Source organism: Gamsiella multidivaricata, assembly GCF_025024155.1.
Source record: "Gamsiella multidivaricata strain RSA 2152 chromosome Unknown BC939scaffold_36, whole genome shotgun sequence".
Lineage (NCBI taxonomy): Eukaryota > Fungi > Mortierellomycota > Mortierellomycetes > Mortierellales > Mortierellaceae > Gamsiella > Gamsiella multidivaricata.
The window spans coordinates 77,678-93,852 of record NW_026251744.1 but is presented as its reverse complement, the minus strand read 5'-3'; the positions used below and the strand labels follow the sequence as shown (position 1 = coordinate 93,852).

Genomic DNA, 16,175 nt, shown 5'->3' with positions numbered 1-16,175 from the left:
CCGCCATTCCACAATCACTTGAGCCAAGGTCATGACTCAGGCAGCAAAAGGGTCCATGGCAACACAGGAAGCGGCGCCTTCGCGCAGGTCACTCAAAGTCATGCCCTGTCCAACGCACAAGGTCGGACACCCCGCCTTCATTGTCACCCAACATTCACCTCTTTCTCCATCATTTGCCCGCTTCCGCCACCAAAATCAAAGTACTCATGAGCCTGACCATTCGCCCTTGGACAGACATGAAGGGCAAACATACGACTTGGAGTCAAGGCAAGGACAGGAAAGCCCATACAAGAGGACTTTTGACGAGTCGTACGAGCTGAGTCTCTGGAGTCTTGTTCCACCAACTTTCCGGCCCCAGCCCAGAGTCGTTCGTTCTTCGAATCAGCAACAACGACCAAGTGCATCTGATATTGTCGATCATTCGAGTCTTACTTCTAAAACTCCTGTTGTAAGTGCGTTATTATTATATGTAGGCCATATTGGACGCTGCCAGTAGGTTCCTTTATGCTCTAACATGTTAGTCTGCATGCAATAGACCCCAAGTGGTAGTCGAATGTTCAGCTTAATGGAGGATCCGGACGGGCATAGAGATGCATCGTTGTCCGAGGTATAGATGTAAAATGGTACGACATGTGGAAGAATTGCGCACTCAATGAAATTGTTCCTAATCACATTGCCTCTATCTGTTAGACACAATCATCTGGATCGCCTTTCAAAAAGCGACGATGCAGCAATACCCTACCAACAAAGGATGGCAAATGGATCAATACAACCAGACAGATCACAGGAGAGCAGCCGACCTTACAGCAAAACATGATGGGAGTCGGTTCAATAGAAAAGAACCCATTCGAGGTCGAGGAGCAGGAAGAAACAGCAATACTGGTTAGCGGCAAAGGATTCGGGGATATAATATATCGGCCACAGCATTCATATGTCGCGACTGGACTCCTTCATAAAAGCCAGCAACATTCGAAAGGATCACGGAAGGAGGATGGGACGTCACCACCTATCCCGCGGTACCGACGCAGATCTCTGGACCTTGATACAGCTTTTAGTCGCTCTCTGACTCGAGTCGACGAGTCTCCAACTGTATCTCACTACTACAGAAACGCCTCGGACTCCACAAGACAAACTCTCTATGGCGATTCAGCTTTCAAAAACAGCAATTCTATAGGGAAGCGTATTCTCATACCCAGCTCTCCCATAGAAAAGCTGATCAGGACAGATGGTCCACAGTTTTCTACAAACGGACGTTTCTCACGACCGGTTTCACCTGAAGTGGCATCGGAGGGAGACCCGGAATCGATTCTTAAAACACCTTCAAAAGGAAAGAGTCGCCAAGAACTCAATTCGGTGGCGGGGATGGGTGAGCTGTTGAATGGACATGGACTAACAACATCGACTATGCCAGACGAAAGAAGATTATCAGTATCATCGCTCAGCACAAAGAGCCCATCGAGTCCCAGGTTACCAACACAGTTGCTTCCTTTCCGGCGGAACAGCTATCCTGAGCAGGATTCGCCTTCTACTCGAACCCCAGCGAGATTCGCACCGAAGATATCTCATTACGACTCACCTAGAGACGACTCGGAGGATACTGAACCATATAATTCGCTACCGGGAAGCCCCTCCCGAGGACTGGAATGGTCGCAATCTCTCGAGACACCTGCCAGGAAATACGGTGGCGCTGAAGGAAAGGTCGCCAGCAATGTGATCCAGCGGCTTCGCGGAGTATCGCCAGTGGCCTCTCTGGACGATGTGCCACAGGCGATAGATTTTCTCGGATGGTCTACTTCCCTGGAGACGCCGCCCCGGAAAGGCATGCTAGAAAAGAAGCAAGAGATACAACCCCATATCAGCGAGGAGGTGCTGGAGAGACTTCGGGGAATTCCGCGCAGCAGTTTTATGTCTGGCGTAAGACGTCGGACCACATCTTCACAGGAAGACACCTTTCACTCTGCATCATCTTCTTTAGTTGGCGAGAACGATAACTACCGACAGGAGTTTGAAACCACTGGAGACCGAAACCTTGCAGGCGGCGCTATTGCGGACACAATCACAACTGCCGACGTCGAGATGGCGTCGCCAATATTGTCTAGGATCAACTCGCAGGCGGATCTAGAGGCAACTCAATATTCAATAGAAGTAGGTCGGGGTGTCTCCTCGATGTTCGGCAGCACTGATCTTGGATTCACTCTCCCTAGTCTACTTGTACAGGACCTTAAGCAGGAGTCGCCTACACTTGAAATGCATGAACTGCACAGTCAGATCCTTCCCGACAGCCAAAGCGACATTTTTGATGTCATCTCAAGCACTGCGATCCACAATGAGCTGTTGGGCAGATCAAACGACGAGTTGCAGCAGATTACACAGGTCGCGTCGTTTTCTGGATCACAGATAGATCCTGAGTCGCAACCAGAGGCAATAGCGGATGATTTTCACGAAGACAATGCAGGGACCGGGCCAACACGTGGCAATTTTCACGAGTCATCAGCCTACCAAACGACAAATATGCCGAGCACCGCAGAAGTATCTGTCTCACAGGATCTGAACATGGAGAGTTTACATCTTGACCCCTGGGTGCTATCTTCATCAACCCAAGGAGAGCACGGCGTTGGCATGGCCAACAAAGAGGAGGATGGTGAAGACCACGGTTCTAGCGAGCAGCAAACGCCAACGACTGTGGATTATGATGACGATTTTGGGGATATCCGATACAGCCAGCTAGATGATGGATTCAACGTTGTGCCTGAGGCCACGCAGAAGCCATCGAGAAGCCAGACCGCTCTCAAGCAGGATGAGCCGGACTATTGCGCTGAAAACATAGCCTGGCTTTCCACGAGCGCCTCTATGCTCGGAGATATCGGCAATGATTATGGCCCAAACGATGTCACCATTCAGAATAGTCATCAAGTGCCACCCCCGTTTGTCGGTGCCGGCTTTTCGTCTGCAAGTGGTAAGGAGTTGGCTCCTCTATCTAAAGAAACTCTGGCTAAAGTTGCCAATTTGTTTGATAGCGAAGATGGCTCAGGATCCAGGAGACTGCTCAATACATCTTTTCGTGTACCCATCGCGGAAGCAACTATCGTCGCCCCTCCTACTAAGACGCTTGGCGGATTTCAAACGGCCGGGAAGAAGACACTCCTGCCAATTTCAAATGCCGCTCGGGAGAGAGCGGCGCGTTTATTTCAGGACGAGAATATTGATGGTGGACCGGTGGTGTTACTGCCTCAAGATCTCGGCGGATTTCAGACAGCTAGTAAGGAAATGTTACCTCCGATCTCGAATACCACCCAGGGGAGGGCAATGCGTTTATTTCAGGACGAGGATATGGATACTGGATCTTCAGAGCTAGTGTCCCAACATTATGGCGGATTTCAAACTGCAGGGAAGAAGCCACTCCCACCAATCTCAAGCGCTGCCCGAGAGAGAGCAACGCGTTTGTTCCAGGACGAAGACAAAAATGCCGGATCATCTGAGCCGTCATCGCGGGGTCATTTAGAAGTCGCTAGCACTACGTTTGCACGACCACTAGCCCCTCAACAACCAGGAGGGTTCACGTCTGCCAGTGGAAAAAACCTTGCACCGCCATCTAAAGAAGTGCTTGAGAAGTGGGCGAAGCAATTCGCTAAGGACGACATGACCGATTCGGTACTTCAGAAAACATCAGAACCCATCCAGCCGCCGCAATCATCAGCAGCAGGAGGATTTGTTGGATTTTCATCAGGAGCAGGCAAAACCCTCGCGCCGATATCCAGGGCTGCTCAAGAACGTGCGCTCAGTGTCCTGGAGATGACTGAGCCAAATCAAGTGATTTCTGCGGTTCACATGAGTCCTTTAAAGCCGGGTATGGGTAATAACAGGCCGTCGCTTGGCGGTACGTCTGCGACTCGACCTTTACACCCTGGAACTGGAGGTGATTTAAAACAACAGCCCGCCATCTCAAGTAACATGAACAATTTGAAACTCAAATCCTTGCGTGCTTCGTCGGGTACTTTCTCGTTATCGGGTCTTATGAAACCGCTCTCGAAACCCAAGGCGCCCTTCAAACCGCCATTGTCGTTCAAATCGCCATTGAAGTCGACGATGGACGACACTACAAGATCTCAAGCAATAGGCACTACAGTGAACAGCACTATTAACACCAGCGGAGAGAACGTATCGTTGGTAAGGAAGGCCAATACTTTCAGGAAACCGATCAGCAAGAGGACCACTCTGCATCCAAATGCCCGCGCAGCCCCTGCGATTCCGTCTAATTTGGATCCTGTACAGCCATCCAAGGTATTACCTGGTTCCACATTTACCCCATTGTTTGATCTTCAGGGTACGTTTTAAAAATTCTCATGGCAATGTACAGGTTGCATTATGGCATGGCGGCATATAATGAAATGCGTAATTTTTATATATCTCCATAACTAGAGCGAGCACAAAGAAGAACCTTTCGCGATGCCCTTGGCCCACCGTGCCACCAAAGCGCTGAAGAGCTGCTTGATTTGGGAATGTAGGTTGAAATGCTATTCATTTCTTGTTGGTTTTATCCAGTGACAAACCGCGGCGATTAGCTGATTTCAATCTATTATTCTATTATTTCAAACAATAGTTCCGAAGCTGTGGTTAATATGACTATCGATAGCGCCCAATCGTATCGTTTCGGAGACTGGGGCGTGGAGGACTCGTACCAAAGTTTGGTTGATCGAGGTGCCTCGCCAGATCTTCTGTCTAAGGTCTGGGTAGCGAACCACTATCGGCTCATTGTATGGAAAGTGGCCTGTTACACTCGATCTTGGCCGCAGCACTTTGCGACGGAGACAGCCTTATGTTTTTCTCCAGCAGTGGTCATGGATCAGCTCATTTATCGCTATGAGCGCGAGATCAATCGAGCTGAGCGGCCGGCCTTGCGGAAGATTGTCGAAGGAGATGAAGCTGCGGCGAAGCACATGGTCCTTTGCATCGCCAGTATTGTCGACGAGTACTCTGAGCAGTCCAAGCAAAATGTATTGAGTGTTACTGTCACGGATGGTTGGTACGTCCTTCCCGCGGCCTTGGACGCTTGTTTGACAAGGGCGGTAAAGAGAGGAAAACTCAAGGTCGGAAGCAAGATACATGTCTGTCGGGCCAAGCTTACTGGTGCGGAAAACGGGGTCGCGATTCTCGAACTGGCCGGCGCAGGGTCATCTACATCCTCGGTCTCTATGATCTTACAAGCAAACAGCACTCGTTTAGCCCGATGGGACGCCAAACTTGGGTTCCAGCGGGCACCCCTGATTTGGACGACGCGGCTCCGAAATATCACCCCAGAGGGTGGACTTGTGCCAGGACTAGATGTCATCGTATTGCGAAAGTATCCTGTTATGTATATGGAGACGTTGGAGGATGGTACGACCAAGCTCAAGCGAACCGCGAAGGAAGAAGAGTGCGCTAGTGAGGCTCATAGAGAGAAGGTGCAGAAGCGGTACCAAGATATGGTTCAGGAAGTCGAGAGGGAGTTTGGAACTGAAAGAGATTCCGGACGAATGCGGGAAGAGGTCCAAGCTAGAGCTGTAGAGCTACAGGCTGAGATTGCAGCCAGAAACATTACTCCCTTCTTCACTATCCGTGTAGGAAACTATGGATCTGGCACAAGATACAATGGCCATGGCGATGGAGGACGGCATCAAGAAGCATTGGTGACTTTTTGGCAGGCGGACCATACGCCTTATCAAGAAGGGCGTCGAGTCAGGGTAAGTGAGATCGCGATCTGCCGTTCAAGCTGTGTCGTCTGCAAGGATTTGCGAAGCATGGAAGCATGTTGACCTTAACTATCTTGATCGGCATTGCAGATAACCTCGCTCATGGCAAAGAAGATGAGCCGTGAACTCGGCTTCGAAGGTATGCTTCAACTAACTGGGACTCGTGCGACGACAGTTCGCGAGATGCCCACTGACCCTGAGGCCATGACTCTCACGGACTATCGTCCTCGTGAAGTCATCTCCTGTGCTGAGGTTGGACAGCTGTATCACGGAGCTGAACTTGATCTTGCAGTGATCATCCTTGGTAAGTTTTACTCGCGCCATTTCCCATAGACATGATGACGCCTACTCGGCTGTTGTCGCATCCCTTTTCTCATTATCACTTCGCCTGTCAATTATAGCCGTCGGCGAGATCATCGTCAGCTCGAACAGGATTTATATGGTTGTTACCGATTCCTCCAAGAAATTGATGTTGATTGAGCACCAGGTGTCATCTTCGTGCGCCTCTTCAACAGATCCCACGATACCCGCGTACTTGAAGGCGCATGCCAAACTCCTCCTTGCCAATGCACGGTACAAAATGCGGGACAGTAAATTGGATCTGGACATCGTTTTGTCCCTCCAGAGTTACACCCACATCACTGTCGCTCCTCCCACAGCATCGTCCTCTATAAGCTCTGGATCAGGAAGTGGCCTGAGCGCGTTCTCAGTCGGAGGTTCAGGTAGATGGCCGTCATATGCTCAACCAGCTCTTCAAAAGTTGCACGAGCTTGGCAGAAACATGGGCTACAATAATGATCAAGAAGGCGGGGATACCCTACTGGATCTGATGGGTAAAGCCAGCACCATCGTTGCAGGTATGCAGCCATCATTATAGAATAGCGACATCACTATAATAAATCCTGCCCATCGTGAATACAACTGTGAGAAAACGTCTCGAGTTCCTTGTCCATACCCCTCGAGACGCAGACATATCACCCGCGAACGTTCGGCTGCCTCATGCAGAGGGTAACGCGTGCGTGCATTATCACGCGACGTGTTGAGCCAGAGGTATCACGAGGACCTTCATGGGTGCTGTGGCAAGCATTCCCTGCGAGCGACCGCATCATTCGTGGATCATCCTGCACTTCCACACCAGCATCTCATCATCACCTTGGTCTGTTCCTTATTCGTTTGATGGGGCCTTCGGTAGAGCATGACTCAGGAACGGGGGCGGGCTCGTTAAATTTGTCTGGAATAAGGCCCGGCCGGGCCTCGCCCGTTTACAGAGTATTCCAAATCCCGGAGCTAGCAGACAGTATCGCGCAATATCTCCTGCCGATCTACATCAGTCAACTTCGCTTGGTATCGAGGACTTTTTACAGGACTTTCATACCTTATCTGCGTCTGCATTTTCACCGCAACTCTACGGCGTCATGGACAGCATTTCCAGTGCTCTTGGATAGTAACCACGACAATAATCCGGTGATATCCAGCAATGGTTCCGGGACAGGGGTAGGCACAGAAGCAGAGAAAGAGATAGAGCCAGAGACAGGAAAGGACGAAGCAGGAGCACGAGAGAAAAGGATGCTGCTGACAAACCAACTCCGATTCGCCCAGAGTTACGGGAGCATTGTTCACACCATCACCGCAGACTCAATGGATAACTTTGACACGTTGTTGCCCATTCTGCGAAAGTGTCCAAACCTCCATACACTGTCTGTCACTCGCTGGAACAGAGACCTCAAGGTCTTTCGTGATCTACTGTCAATACTTCCGAGGCTTCAGGTGTTAAATGTTTCTTTCTACAACACTGTGGACCTCAATGTCTTTCTTGCGAGTTTCACAAGTGCTACGAGTGGTGCATCGGGTGAAGGCAAGCACTATCAAACCACAACAGCTTCGACAACAACGGTAACATCATCGTCAACAACCTCAAGAGCTGCGGGACAAATATCGGGTCATGGTGGCCATGCTTCGTTGCGGTCATTGGACATCAAGCACCGAGTCCCCGATACGAACTGTATCCGATGGAAGGTGTTCAAATCGGCGCTCGACAGACTTCCTTCATTGCAACACCTTTCACTCACTGGGATAGGGTTTCGGGCAGGCAAGGAGGGGGATGTCACAACGTTCGATGCCGGTCAAGACCTAAGCACTGTTCCTACCAACACGACGTTTTCAACTATATCCGTCAGCAATGGAAGTGCGAATACGAGTGCCCATAACAATCAGCAGGCTCCGAATGAACAGGACGACGAAGACGACGAAGACGAAGATGATGACGAAGATGAAGACGATGACGAGCCACGGTCGTTTGAGCGGATCGACGATGCCTCGAGTCGGAAGTACCCTCATCTTCGGTCGCTCGCACTCTCGTTCTGCGAGTGCCCCGTGTTGGTCATGTTGGATCTAGATCATATCTTTCCGAAACTGACCTCGCTCGAGATGAACAAATGCAGGAACACTTGGCTCCAGGTCTTTGAACCGGACCCTCTGAATCCAACTTCGCATTTGGGCATGTCTTCCTCGCTCGCCTCGTCATCCACATCTCTCAGTTCAACCGCAGCTGGTGTTACAGCCATTGTACCTACACCTACCCTCACCCACTCTGCAACAGCAACAACTACGATAACCACCATCTCCGACAGAGATCACCGAGTACCCTTTCCAGACCTGGTGCATATTAAATTGGTGGATCGATATGAAGGGAACGAAGATCTGATTTACGAGATTGTCAAGAATCGCCCTGGGTTACTGTCTTTGGAGACACATCAGATTTCGCAAAATATCGAGACGTTATTACCGATGGCGAACCAATGCGTGAGCGAGGGTCGGTTTATGAACAGGTTCGCACTCTCACCCTGCTGGATCAATTCTCAATCGCGACGAGATTTCGAGCGCCTGTTCGAGGCACCGTTCTTGGCGCGTGTGAACCATCTTTACATCCAACAGGTAAATGCTTATCGCGCATGCCTCAAAAAACTTCCCTTCTTCCCGAATGAGACGTACAAGCAGGGACGTTTATTGAAGTGCTAACATTCGCATTACGTTGTATTGCATTTGAGTAGGAGATCACAGAAAAGATGCTCTTTGTATCTGCGTTGACAAGTCTGCACATCGGAGCCGGATTTGCAAGAGAGTCTGTGATCGAGTACGACAGTTTGCCCGTGTGGAATGGGATCTTACGTCTTCTGCCTCGTCTTGAAATTCTGAGGATCGACCGCTACATCAAAGACTATCAGCTCTTTCATGGACTAGGAAGATGTCCTTCTGTTGAAAGTACCGTAGCCAGCTGTGATAGTGATACGTCGTCTTCCAAGACGCCCGTCGACAAAACATTCAAGAGCACTGATGATCCAGGCAGGGTGTCTACGATTGAGGACTGGTCGCGAGAACGCCCCTTCCTACATGAACTCCAAATCACCTTTCGGGCGGCATGCATCATCCACACTGCAGACATCTATCACGAGCTCGTAGAGCGATTCCGGTTCCTGGAACGGCTTTACTTTTCTTGCTCCAAGAAGCCAGATAATTTAGACGACTGCAAGGCTACGTGGAGACCAGGTATAGTCGTAGAGCATCGTCGATATGAAACGAAATAGTACCACACAATATCATACTCATCATTTCAAAAAATAAAAAAGATAACATCAATTCCTGTTCGAAAACTTGTATCAGTCGTTTTTTTATTATTTTTCTTCCGGCCACCGCCGCCTATGGTAAAAAGTTGGACCTGAACTTCTTGACTTCAACCATGACCGTCTGGACTCCCACAGGCTGATGGGACCAGCCTCTCGTCGTGGTTGCGACGGCAGTATTAGAGCCACCAGCCGACGATCCTAGCTCCTGCAGTTTCTCGTCCAACAGATTATGAAACCGGGTATAATAAACGATGAGCTGGCCCAAAACCTGATGCAGCACCTGCGTTCCGTTCTTGAAACTCGAAAAGTGTTGGATGACGCTTGTATTGATCGCCAGCAGCGACTGCCGCCAGGAGTTACTGAACGCGAAGGAGGTCCTTTCAAAGTGATCTATTCATCAGCAATATTGAAAAGCAGGGAGATTTGCGATGCTTAAGAGAGAAAAGTTCATGCATTGACAGTGATCGTACAAAGGTGGTGAAGAGGGTATACATACCAAGCTGGACTTTGGAAACGCCACCAGCGATATCGACCATCCGGATGAAGGAGATCAGGTCGCCAAAATATGGCTTCAACTCTTCTTCCACAAACAAGGCGATGGTTTGATGCAGAGCCTGTTTCCAGTGTTCATTCTCGACTTCCACTCCATTCGTGCGAACATCCTAGTAAAAATTATAAATCCATAGAACATGTTTAAGACCATTTGGACGACAAGCGATGAAAATACATTGAAAGAAAACCATAAGTGAGAGAGCTTACAGCAAGGAGCGTCAGGACAAGGTCGAAGGTATTGATCAAGAAGATAAGCCTGCTCTTCGTGTCCGGGAAAGTTTTTGACATGATGTCAAACAGTGAACTTGTTTCAAGTCTCAGCAACGCCAACCTGTTCAAGGTCGAAAAGCAGATATTGGTATCATTATCAGCGTAAACGAGCAGCTCGACCATGACATCCCCTTGCAAAGTTTCGCGTCTTTACTACCTTGGCATGACATCCGCTTGTTCGTCATTCAGCAACAACAGCGAACTTGCAAATTCCCCGTATCTCCTCGCAATCTACAAATATCCAAAAACAAGGGGTTGTTTGAGTGATCATTACATTTTTTTAGGCATTGAATGTATGTGAATGACTATGCACCTGAGGGACATACCCAGTGAGGGTGCACATTTTTTGGCTTGACTTTTGTCTTGGCCTTGCGAATGCTTTCAATGTGCATATCCACGACAACCTGGAAGCGAGGCCATAGCGCCATATGGATCGCATCCCTGTACTTGTCCAGCATCGGGATCTTTCTCCTCTCCAGTTCTTTTGCCATTTGCTGATTGATCCTCAGACACAACAAGATCCCAATGGCATCAAAGCTCGAGTCCGCATATTCTTTGACGTTCGCCTACGATGATGATATCACGGATATCAGTATACAATGAGAATGAAACTCAATTTTTTGGAAAAGTGTTGCGGAGGAAATTGCGTGGCCGAAAACTTACAAGTCCTAGCTTGAGGGTAGGTTCGAAAATGTGCGAAAAGACCAATTTGATGCCCTCGATGTCTGGTTGCGACCGTTTTGAAAAGTACTCGACCAAGAACAAGTATTCGGAACTGGCGTTGTCGATCAGCGCCAGATTAAAGCTTCGAAAGAGGACTTCGTATGGATATTTCTAGATATGGACGAGAGGGTTTCAAGATAAGATTGGTATCCGTAATCTATACCGCGATGTACCGCAGGGCAATATGCCCGTGTTATTACCAAGCTCTTCTCGTTTGCCACATGAATCAAAATCAGGCCAGCATCTTGATTTTTAAGAGTGTCGAGACGTGACCCTACTGCAAACACGTTCGTCTTTTCGTGCAGCGCTTTGGTCGTTCCAAAGAACCCTATGATTTTAGATAAGATGTGAATTTGCCAGAAAAGGAGTAGAGCGAGAAGATCGCATCAGATACAGGTACCCTTTGTCCTTACCTTTCCGAGCACTTTCATCTGCACACAGCATCTCGTGTTTGTCTCCAATAACACTCTATAACAAGAACATGAACAAGTCAGAACCGTTGAAATCGTATTTAGCGGATTCCACATATACAAACAAATTACTTTCGTACCTGCAGCTTCTCGAGGCCTGTAGCATAGTGTTCAAACTGGTTCGAAAAGTACCATCGTAACGTGTTGGCATAGGTTTGTCGGACCTCGGCTGCGACTTCGCTGTGCCTCTCCATGACAAACTGGTTAAGCTCCTTATATTTGAGTAGGACAGAATGCTGCATGATCTGGACATTGGTATTGGGTATCCTGAACGACTTGATCTTTGACAGCAAGAACTCTCGGATTTTTTCCACACTCTAATGTAATGACAGCGATCGAAGACAATTAGCTGTGATGTGGTTTGAAATCAAGTACATCCTTGAGAGCCAGTGATCAAGAGCCATCACCTTGACGCGCAGACGCTCCAGCTCAGGTCCGACCTCTTTCAAGGCTCTGATATGTCGACCTTGCCTCGTCTTTGCATGATACATCTTGCTGTTCAGCTCGGCCAGGGCTGCTAACCAAGTGTCGTCCACTTCGCCATCATAGATCTTACGGATCAACTGTGGTGTGACCAGAATGCCCTCGAGCAATTCGTTTAGATAATTCTCGACCGCCATCCTGTTCTTGAGTTGAATGCTCATCGAGACCGATTTCGTCTGAAGTGTCTGGATTTCTGTAGAAATGTTACCAAGATCAGTCTGAAAAATACTAAGAAGGTTTTCCATGGTTTCCAGGATTTCGTCACAGGATTTGATTTGGCCATGCAGATCGACGAATGCTTGACTTTGATGTATATCTGTATCAGAACAAAATGGGTAGGGTGGTGTTATTAAAGTGTCATTGAGACGATATCCTTTCCTGTGACATTTAGGTCCTGAAACGAGTATGTCATTTTCTAGCTTACAGTCATCCTCATGATCCTGGCCAACAATATCCAATTCACTCTCGATGTGATGGGCGTATTCTCGAAGATCCATGCCCTATGTAAAAAATAATCCATAGAAGTGTTGTCAGTACTTGAACTTCATTGAGCCGATATCAATGACTATGTCCCATGAGCTCACCTTTGCCAATGCCTGCTTTACAAACTCGTCCTCTTGAAACTCTGATATTCGATCTATAAGTGCCATGGTAAAAATATTAGTCGTTGAAGCAATCCAGCCGCATATGTCCTGCTGCACAGCACCGATTCCGAGAGAGATACCTCCAACTTGTTCAAAGGCAAGATCGTCCTGCAGGAATAGCGATATTGATGACTCCTGTCCCACTTTCGGCGACACGGCACCGCTAATTGGATCCTAACAAATAATAAATAAAAAAAAGACACGAAGATAATGACAAGGAGGTTCGTTGTTAGGCGATATTCCTCAGCAGCCCTTGAAATTCGGAATATAAAATATTAGTCAAACAGTCGGGCAGCACTTTACATTGTCATGGTCATGGTCATGGTCATGGTCGTGATCGTGGTCGTGGTCGTGTTCATGGTCCTCGAGCAATTGGTTCAGGAACTGAAGTCCTGTGAGTGACTGGCGCCTCTGGGAGTTGCGACGGGCGACAGCTGACCCCTGAACGGGTGTTGCAAGGCCTTCCGGAACGGGCGCTGATAGTGCCAAGGCCGTTTCTGTAGCGGCTGCAGATGGTCCTGAAGGCTCCATGGAGATGTTGGCCGGAGGATGGGGAGGAAACAATGCCTTTTCCAAGTGGCTTGATAAGCGCGAACAAGAAGTGAACGCCCAAATTGGTGCAACGTCGCGACAGCGGACTATTATTTCGCCTTCGCCCTTTACACATCAATTCTTCCGTCTCATCCTCCATCATCCTCAGCCCTCGCACACACATCCTTGTCACCCTAGCTTCATCCCTCCCCTTGTCCTCACATCGTCTTCACATCATCTCCCCGTTCACATCTACAGCAAGATGTCCGATGCCAAGTTCTTCCAGCGAGGTATGTCGCACACTCGTACACTTTCTCATCTGAGCGGCCCGCACCCTTCCTTCGTCCAGTTAACTCACTCACTCAATGCCATATCCCCTGCGACCTCATTGTAGGCAAGATCCAAGAGCTTCGCATGGAGCTCAATTCGGACAAAAAGGATAGGAACCACACCCGCAAGAAAGCGACTTTGAAAAAGATTGTCGCCAACATGACCATGGGCAACGATATGTCTTCACTCTACCCCGATGTCATTGCGTGCATGTCCATCCCTGTGCTCGAGGTCAAGAAGATGGTCTACCTCTTCCTAATCAACTATGCGAAAGGCAAGCCAGATATGGCCCTCGACGCTATTAATACCTTCCGTCGGGTAATGATCATGAATCCCAGATATGTGGAACTTCAGCAATTGCAAATGTAAAGAGCCATATTGGAAGTGACTGAGCACTAATATATATATTTTTTTTTATCCTGATCAATGCACGGCAACTATCATGAATTCATTTACAGGATGTTGAGGACCCCAACCCACTGATCCGAGCACTGGCCATCCGAACCATGGGCTATATCCACGTCGATAAGGTCACGGCCTGCTTGATTCAACCCCTGCGTCACTGCATGCGCGATCAGGATCCATATGTTCGCAAGACCGCCGCTGTCTGTGTAGCAAAGATGTTTATGCAGGATCGCCACCTTGTTGAGAATGCAGGATTCATTGATCTCTTGCGCGACATGCTCGTCGACTCGAACCCCTCGGTGCGTATCTTTGCGGAAGAGCTGGCGCGTTATGTCAGAATATCTCTTTTACATACCAAAATAGCACTGACCATGGATGGTTGTGCAACCTTCCATTATCTCTTTAGGTTGTTGCAAACGCTGTCGCTGCGCTGACAGAGATCTCTGAAAGATCTGACCATATCCAGCTCAAACTCAACATGTCGATTGCCAGCAAGCTGGTAACAGCCCTGAACGAATGTTCAGAGTAGGTTTTATGAATACCATTGGGAGAGCCCAACAAAGCTGCACTGATATATTTTTATCCGTTGGAGCTGTAGTGAAGACTCTAACATGAGAATTATTTCTTGTGAACAAAACTAGATGGGGACAGACCTACATCCTGGAATCGCTCATGTTTGTCGTTCCTCAGGAACCAGGCGACGCTGAAATGTTGGCAGAGCGCATTGCGCCTCGATTGCAGCATGCCAACTCTGCTGTAGTCTTGACGGCTGTCAAGGTTATTGTCTATCTCATGAACTACATGGCTAGGGACGAGGATATTGCCAACATGTGCAAGAAGCTGTCACCTCCTCTCGGTGAGTTATTAACACCATTCTACGAGGACATTCGGGTCAGGGAATTGACGGTCCCTCCATTAATAAGCCTCTTTTTTTTCTGGATTTTATCATAGTAACGCTGCTGTCGAGTGGACCCGAGGTTCAGTACGTTGGCCTGCGTAACATCCTCCTCGTAATCCAGAAGCACCCTGACATCTTGAAGAATGACATCAAGATCTTTTTCTGCAAATACAACGACCCGATCTACGTCAAAATGGCTAAACTGGAGATCATGTTTCGTCTCGCCAGCGAACACAATGTGGAGCAGGTCCTCTCAGAACTCAAAGAGTACGCAACAGAAGTCGACGTGGATTTTGTTAGGAAGGCCGTTCGATCCATTGGAAGACTGGCGGTCAAGATTGAGTCGACGGCACAGAAGTGTGTTGAGGCACTGCTGGAACTCATCCAGACAAAGGTCAACTACGTGGTTCAGGAATCGATTGTAGTTATTAAGGATATTTTCAGGAAATACCCCAACCAGTACGAGAGTATCATTGGCATTCTGTGCGAGAACTTGGACAACCTGGATGAGCCAGAGGCGAAGGCTGCTATGATCTGGATCATCGGACAGTACGCGGACCGGATAGAGAACTCTGATGAGCTGCTGGACGACTTTTTGTACGCCTTCTTGGAGGAGACTGTGGAAGTGCAACTCGCTCTACTCACAGCTACCGTCAAGCTGTTCATCAAACGACCCGCAGCAGGACAGGATTTAGTGCCAAAGGTGCTCAAGTGGGCAACCGAGGAAGTCGACAACCCTGATTTGAGAGATCGAGGCTACATTTACTGGCGATTACTCTCCACAGATGTCGCCGCAGCAAAGGTAAACAATCGCCTTCGTTTTACTTCTCAGGAAAATCGCTCTTCACTGTTCGTCATGCTGACGCTTACTCTATTCGCTAATCGTCGCATTTTGGGTATAGGCTGTGGTCCTTTCAGAGAAGCCCCATATCTCGACAGAGACGGATAATATGGACCCGGTTCTGCTGGAAGAACTCTTGCTTCATATCGCATCACTCTCCGCTATCTATCACAAGGCCCCTACGACGTTTATCCCTCATTGTAAACCTCGTTTCCTGATCCCCTCGCCAACGCTACGGAGACAGAACTCTGGTAGAGGAACACTGATCCACCAGGATTCTTACGAGCATCTCTACAACAACAATAACGATGCAGCATCGCCCAAGCAGCCACATCACCAACGGCTGTCATACCACGAGCAGTCGTTCGAGCAGGTGGCCGAGGCCTCGATCGGCAACCAAGAGTATTACGAACAAAAGATCAACGCCGAGAACCCATACCGCACAGATACCACAGCCGCCTCCGTGAGTAAGGGCGGCGGCGTTGATTTGATGTCCTTTGACCTGTGAAAGAACAAGCAGGGCGAATGGCTTTATGGACAGGAATGAGAACTAGCATTGATAATAAAACGTAGAAAACAACATGCACCTTTGTTATCAACTGTCGTACCAGCTCTATCATTAAATTCCAAACATGCACGCTTGAACCATATGCAGCCCATTTTATTACACAGTCTT

At 48.6% G+C, this 16,175-nt stretch overlaps 5 protein-coding genes across 5 annotated transcripts; 4 read left to right on the top strand and 1 right to left on the bottom strand.

The window, feature by feature from the left end:
- The first annotated feature begins 382 nt into the window (after positions 1 to 382).
- On the top strand, positions 383 to 4,741 carry BC939DRAFT_172442 (uncharacterized protein). The gene is made up of 4 exons (XM_051550380.1): positions 383 to 607; positions 691 to 4,281; positions 4,420 to 4,501; positions 4,601 to 4,741. Exons 1-4 carry the CDS (start codon positions 554 to 556, stop codon positions 4,621 to 4,623), a joined length of 3,750 nt encoding a protein of 1,249 aa, XP_051411747.1. The 5' UTR covers positions 383 to 553; the 3' UTR covers positions 4,624 to 4,741.
- Positions 4,411 to 5,836, top strand: BC939DRAFT_172417 (BRCA2, oligonucleotide/oligosaccharide-binding, domain 1-domain-containing protein). The gene has a single exon (XM_051550379.1). It carries the CDS (start codon positions 4,620 to 4,622, stop codon positions 5,790 to 5,792), a length of 1,173 nt encoding a protein of 390 aa, XP_051411746.1. The 5' UTR covers positions 4,411 to 4,619; the 3' UTR covers positions 5,793 to 5,836.
- A 922-nt stretch (positions 5,837 to 6,758) lies between these two features.
- Positions 6,759 to 9,372, top strand: BC939DRAFT_452832 (uncharacterized protein). The gene is made up of 2 exons (XM_051555846.1): positions 6,759 to 8,663; positions 8,780 to 9,372. The coding sequence occupies exons 1-2, from the start codon at positions 6,906 to 6,908 to the stop codon at positions 9,311 to 9,313; spliced, it is 2,292 nt and encodes a 763-aa protein (XP_051411745.1). The 5' UTR covers positions 6,759 to 6,905; the 3' UTR covers positions 9,314 to 9,372.
- A 53-nt stretch (positions 9,373 to 9,425) lies between these two features.
- BC939DRAFT_477510 (Sac2 family-domain-containing protein) lies at positions 9,426 to 12,500 on the bottom strand (the record flags this gene model as incomplete). The annotated part of the gene is made up of 12 exons (XM_051558683.1): positions 9,426 to 9,742; positions 9,849 to 10,014; positions 10,112 to 10,235; positions 10,332 to 10,405; positions 10,501 to 10,740; positions 10,838 to 11,008; positions 11,098 to 11,225; positions 11,311 to 11,365; positions 11,448 to 11,684; positions 11,775 to 12,166; positions 12,275 to 12,350; positions 12,435 to 12,500. The coding sequence occupies 12 exons, from the start codon at positions 12,498 to 12,500 to the stop codon at positions 9,426 to 9,428; spliced, it is 2,046 nt and encodes a 681-aa protein (XP_051411744.1).
- Positions 12,501 to 13,137: 637 nt separating this feature from the next.
- Positions 13,138 to 16,161, top strand: BC939DRAFT_452829 (putative beta-adaptin). The gene is made up of 7 exons (XM_051555845.1): positions 13,138 to 13,315; positions 13,420 to 13,673; positions 13,814 to 14,059; positions 14,167 to 14,285; positions 14,402 to 14,616; positions 14,712 to 15,460; positions 15,561 to 16,161. The coding sequence occupies exons 1-7, from the start codon at positions 13,288 to 13,290 to the stop codon at positions 16,005 to 16,007; spliced, it is 2,058 nt and encodes a 685-aa protein (XP_051411743.1). The 5' UTR covers positions 13,138 to 13,287; the 3' UTR covers positions 16,008 to 16,161.
- The last annotated feature ends 14 nt before the right edge of the window (positions 16,162 to 16,175 follow it).

Excerpts from the sequence above, each read along its gene's own strand:
- BC939DRAFT_172442 (XM_051550380.1), top strand. The coding sequence starts at position 554 with ATGTTCAGCTTAATGGAGGATCCGGACGGGCATAGAGATGCATCGTTG. Across the intron at positions 608-690 it reads GAGATGCATCGTTGTCCGAG|ACACAATCATCTGGATCGCC; the intron begins GTATAGATGTAA and ends TCTATCTGTTAG. Across the intron at positions 4,282-4,419 it reads ATCCTGTACAGCCATCCAAG|AGCGAGCACAAAGAAGAACC; the intron begins GTATTACCTGGT and ends CTCCATAACTAG.
- BC939DRAFT_172417 (XM_051550379.1), top strand. The coding sequence starts at position 4,620 with ATGACTATCGATAGCGCCCAATCGTATCGTTTCGGAGACTGGGGCGTG.
- BC939DRAFT_452832 (XM_051555846.1), top strand. The coding sequence starts at position 6,906 with ATGGGGCCTTCGGTAGAGCATGACTCAGGAACGGGGGCGGGCTCGTTA. Across the intron at positions 8,664-8,779 it reads ACCATCTTTACATCCAACAG|GAGATCACAGAAAAGATGCT; the intron begins GTAAATGCTTAT and ends GCATTTGAGTAG.
- BC939DRAFT_452829 (XM_051555845.1), top strand. The coding sequence starts at position 13,288 with ATGTCCGATGCCAAGTTCTTCCAGCGAG. Across the intron at positions 13,316-13,419 it reads TGCCAAGTTCTTCCAGCGAG|GCAAGATCCAAGAGCTTCGC; the intron begins GTATGTCGCACA and ends ACCTCATTGTAG. Across the intron at positions 14,060-14,166 it reads TCGTCGACTCGAACCCCTCG|GTTGTTGCAAACGCTGTCGC; the intron begins GTGCGTATCTTT and ends TTATCTCTTTAG.